General features: G+C 38.2%; 1 protein-coding gene across 2 annotated transcripts in view; it reads right to left on the reverse strand.

Annotated features, from left to right (window-relative positions):
• The window catches only part of LOC102213538 (lymphocyte-specific protein 1-like), a 63,870-nt gene that overhangs the window by 35,594 nt on the left and 22,887 nt on the right, over window positions 1–5,389 (reverse strand). For both annotated transcript variants that reach the window (XM_005751434.1, XM_005751433.1), the window contains exons 4-6: window positions 4,299–4,453; window positions 3,275–3,569; window positions 1,598–1,723 (exon numbers count right to left, since the gene is read on the reverse strand). In XM_005751434.1, coding sequence (XP_005751491.1) covers window positions 1,598–1,723; window positions 3,275–3,569; window positions 4,299–4,453 — 576 coding nt within the window. The remainder of the gene's footprint in view (window positions 1–1,597; window positions 1,724–3,274; window positions 3,570–4,298; window positions 4,454–5,389) is intronic.

Raw genomic sequence — 5,389 nt, forward strand, 5'->3', positions numbered from 1 at the left:
AGAACTTAGGAGCTGATCTGTTCACACTAAAAGACAAAAACTATCTGTTAGTAGTGGATTACTTCTCGAGATATGTCAAGATTGCTCAACTCAGTCCAACTCGTTCAGCCAATGTGATTGTGAAAGTCAATATTTGCACGCCATGGAATCCCTGAAGTATTGCTCACCGATAATGGGCCACAATTTGCATGTCAAGAAATGAGAGATTTTGCAAAGGACTACTGTTTTGAGCATGTCACCAGTAGTCCCAGGTACTCGCAGAGCAACGGCAAAGCGGAGAGAGGCGTCCAGACCGACAAGAATCTCCTCAAAAAGGCTAGCGATCCATACAAGGCGTTGCTGGCATACAGAACAACAGCACTGGCAAATGGCTACAGCCCGGCTCAACTTCTCATGGGGCGCAGGCTTCGTACTACCTTGCCAATGCTTCCTGAAACCTTACAGTCCTGTCTGCCTGATTTTCAGCAGGTTAGTTGTTCGGAGAGAGAGAAACGGCTGAGACAAACCGAAAGTTTTAACAAGAGACATAGAACGAGAGAACTGGATAAATTGGTGCCAGGACAACCAGTCTGGATCACGGATGCAAGAGCACAGGGCACAGTGACAGCAGTCCACCCGACTCCACGATCGTACGTCATCAGTGGGCCCCAAGGGACAATTAGAAGGAACCGCAGTCATCTTGTGCCGATCCCGCAAACAGAGGCTCAAACCGAAGCCACACAGATCCAAGCTACTCCTACAGAGAAAGTTTCTGAGCCAAGCCCACCCCATACACCAGGTGTGGTTAGAACCCGGTCTGGTAGGGAGGTGATTAAACCCAAAAGACTTGATCTGTGAAGCTGATTGTTTGAAAACGGAAAAGTGTGTTTCAAATGCTGAGTTGTGGTTTTGAGGGTAGCATGTTGAAAAGAAAAAAAGTGTTTATTTTGTTACAGGTTGAAAAGAAAAAAAGTGTTTATTCTGTTACGGGTGGAAAAGAAAAGAGAAAGTGATTATTCTGTTACAGGAGGAAAAGAGAAAGTGTTTATGACAATACTGACTTTATGTTTCCTGAAATGTTGTGGTATGCCTGTATTGAAAAAAACTATATGCAGTTATGTTTTGTTTGAAGAACAAAAGAATGTACCAGTCTGACTTCAGTAAGGGGGATGTGGTGTAATCTATATTGGTGAATATCATGCGCCACTAGGCGGCAGTACTTACCCTTCTAGACAGGAAGGATGCTATGTGATGGATATAGAGTGAGCTGGAATAAACATGGTGGGGTTCCACATTATTGCCTAAACGAGGAGTTTTATTAAAAGAGCCCAACACAACATTACTGACTAGCACTGCAAAACAGAATTGTTAAAGTTTTAATTTTAATTTCACTTCAGGTTAGATTTTTTTTTTGTGCGCAGAGACCATGCCAGCAGTGCGCAATTGCGCACGTGCGCAGCTTAGAGGGAACATTGAGTACAATACATCAAATTTTGTACCGGAGCATAGTAGATGTTACCTTTTCTGTAAGGAGGTTTACACTAGACACCATATGATTATGGAGACCCAGTAAATACCAAAAGAAGTCCTACAGATCACCCTCGGTTTTACACGTTACCTTGAATGTTGGACTCATGGGACCGTAGCAGTTTAATGACTCTTCGCCTTCACTGCTGTTGCAGAGAGAAATGGCAGAGCTTCTGTTTTCCAGCTCGCTCCACTGGTCTCTGCTGTCTGTCAGTCGCTAGGAAAAAAAAAAGAAAAACAGAACATTTGTATTTGATAGACAGATGTGCAGTAAAAGTACTTTCTGTCCTTAATTTGTATACACTGAAGGCAAGGTAAATATATGCCTCAAAGCAGTATAAAGCACATATTTGCATTGTTTCTTTTCGAGTTTAAGATGATTTAAATTAATAAGCTTTCTTATTTCTTTAAGGCACATTAGTATCCACTTCACCCTTGGGTGGGGAAAAGTAAAATAAAACCAGATGTTGCTAGTTTTGGTATCGCAGCCTTTGTACATTATGGCAGAAAATTTTCCTAAGAGGATCAAGGTTTGTTTCCATAAAGCACAAACCACAATTGTAACAAATAACTACCCCCCATCAAAGACACAATGACAGCATCTTAAACAATAACACTCCAGACATAAGCTGTCGTAGGATTAATGGTACAACAATATACCTCTCTGAAAGTGTAGCTGGCGTTTGGTACTTTTAGAGTGCACCCCTTTCAAATGTTGGCGGGGCTGGGTGTTGATGCATAATTTTGACACTTTTCCCCAATATCGCCCAATTTTAAAGTGTGAAACTTTTAAAACTTGTTTTCACTGTTCGCTCAAACTGCATTAGTTGGTGGCAAAAGCCTAATGAATACCTAGCCCACTGCTGGTGATAAAAACTGGAATTTCCACAGCGCCTTACATCATTGGTGCTTCATTTTGACACCCTCTAAGCCAAAGCAGCATTCTTTCACTTTATTGCTTCAGATCTGGAGCCAAATTCTATGAAATTGGAGTTGTTTAAAAAGCTTGCGTGTACTTCATGAAACACTTTTTATGAAACACTAGGGGAAACAGGACATTTTTCTGGAGCTATGTCAGTAAAGTACTGACATAGCTGCTTTGTAGATGTCTGAATAACAAAATGAAATGCCTAAATCCCAACTTCTTAACATGTGAAACTGTTGGACACATTTGACAAATTGTGTGAGAGATTGAATCATGGAGGCAAAACTGAAGTTAGTTTGTCCTTGATGTTATTATCTCATGAAGATTTCATTGTTTTTATGTGCACACGGTGGATTATAAATGACATAGCCAAATATAAAATTTCAAAATTGTTTCCAGAAGAGTGTAATTCTAGTTGATTTGGAACCTGTGTGCTTGCTGCATGACATCTATGTCAACAGTGTTTTATTGAAAATGGATCTTCAGTCTGCCTTTATTGATAGACTCACAAACCTCCTGACATTTTCTGAGGTAGCATTTTGCAAATCTTACATGAAAGTATGATCTTATTCTCAAGATTGCTCTACATTGATCTTATTGTGCAAAAAGGACAGTTACCTAAGTAAATTTAAATATGTATATTTTAAATATATTTTATATGTAATATATAATACATATATTTTTAATTAATTCTCTCTCTATATAATATATATACATGTGTGTGTGTGTGTGTGTGTGTGTGTATGTGTGTGTGTGTGTGTGTGTGTGTGTGTGTGTGTGTGTGTGTGTGTGTGTGTGTATGTATAAATCCATAGATTTCCTTACAATCTGTACAAAGCAAACCTTGTTTTGCAGTGTTCTTTCTTCTTCATTGTCCTCCCTCGCCTCATTCTTGTCATCCCTGTGTCGCCACACCCTTATGTGGTGGAGGTCTTCCTTCACTTCATGTGTGAAGTCCACCTCTTCCTCCTGTTCATCATCTCTTGGAGTCTGTCTGCTTTCTGTCGGCCTCCTCTCTTTCTGCAGAGTTGGCTGCACCTCTTCTTCTTCTCTCTCCTGCTCATGCTTGTTATTCTCATTCTTCTCCTCCTGTTCCTTTTGCACCTCCACCTCCCCCTTCACCCTGCAGGCTTCTTCACTGTGGAAAAGATAATTACATTGAACTGACCAAAATGTTGTGATCCAGACACATTACCACAAGTAAGAACCTTGGGGAAAACAACAAAGAAAAAAACTCTACATAACCTACACAAATGACTGCATTTCAAAATGTAAAATCACTTAAGTACTGTACTTGAGCAAAATGAGCAGGGTGTAGTAGAGGCTGACAGTCATACTGTATGATTTCACCTCACATGATATCATCTTTCCCTAACGTTTTCTTAAAAATATAGCAATTATGTTACATTTTACAACTGCAGGAAAAAAGAAAAGAAAATGTTGAAGAAAAGTAAAAAAAAACATATTACTTTTCCTAAAACATCTGCCTGGCTTCCTACAGAAACTACGCAACACTTTTTTAAAGCAGGCATTTGCAAAATATCACCACCAAAATATAATTTTGTATTATTGCAACAAGATAACCCACAATTTTCATGACTGTGACTTATTTATTTTCCTATATTTTCATCAAATAAAGTTTTATTTCATTCCTTTTGTTAAGCAAGCTCACTTCTAATTCTTTTTTCATTATTATTATTTAATTCTTTTGTCAACCCAAATACAATATAGCAACATGCTATGTTATATTTTATTTGTAGCTTTTTGTGTTTAAGAATTAGAGAAGATGAGTAATGCTGTGTGTCTATTACCTAGATTGGGCACAGCAAGACATTAAAAAAAAAGAATAAGGAAAAAAAAAACTAACAGTGAGTAGGGAGCATATCGTGGCTTCATTGTTCCTGCTGCCAAATACGATGTCATATCTGCTGGCCGGCAGGTTGTGTGCTGCAACCTTGTGTCGTGTGCCAAGAAGACCGATGAGCTGTAAGATGTCCTGACTTCCTTTTTGTCATTCGAGGTCTATAAAAAGTCAAATGCAGAGAAGGGAACACAACATCTTTAATAAATTAATGCTATATACCAAGAGTGTGCAAAAGATGTTTACATCAGACCATGCATTTTTTCTTAGCATTGCAATAATTATTTATTAGAATTATTTACTGTTTCCCCACATAAACCCCTAGGTTACAAGTTATGATTAAAAATCACTACAGGTAATAATAAACATACTTAAATTCCTCCTGTGCTTGCAGAGCAATTTCCCTAACAATCATTATGTAGAGCATTATTAGTGTAAATGATTGGGCAACCAAAGTGCAGATTTGGGAACCATAACAGAGTGTAGATATGAATGTCATGGTAATTTGAGCTTTTAATGATTTCCTTGAACTTTTTCCACTTTGCAAAGCATTTAAGCATTTAATGACTTCACTAAACAAGAATTGGTGCACAAGTTCTACAAAGGGTCAAAGGTATACAGACGAGATCAAATAATTATATACCCCCACTATTTTTTGGTTAAATCTCCCTCAATAACTCACATCTTGCCGGGGTGGTTTTAGAAGTCATTAGATCCAAGTGGTTGTCATACTTCTTGCTATATATTTGTCTCAATATTTAAACTCTACCAGGGCCTGGCAGAACTGGTAGAGCTCATTTAAAATTGTTGATTTCTTGGCACTGATCTGGCTTTTAAAACAAACTTTCAATACGGTTGAGCTCAGAGCTTTGAGTGGGCAATTTCAGCAGCTTAATGTAACCCAGTTCCTAAAATCATCTCAAACAAAAGAGAAGAAAAAGCAAAACATTTAATGTTCATTGTTTCTGTTCTTACTGTCCTTGTTTAATGAAAGTGAAACGAGATCAAAATATTTATTTAAACATACACTCAACAAAAATATAAACGCAACACCTTTGTTACTGCTCCCATTCCCCATGGGATGGACGTAGAGACCT

The sequence above is a fragment of the Pundamilia nyererei genome, unplaced genomic scaffold (genome assembly GCF_000239375.1).
Source record: "Pundamilia nyererei isolate P.nyererei 1_Seehausen unplaced genomic scaffold, PunNye1.0 scaffold00310, whole genome shotgun sequence".
NCBI classification, from domain to species: domain Eukaryota; kingdom Metazoa; phylum Chordata; class Actinopteri; order Cichliformes; family Cichlidae; genus Pundamilia; species Pundamilia nyererei.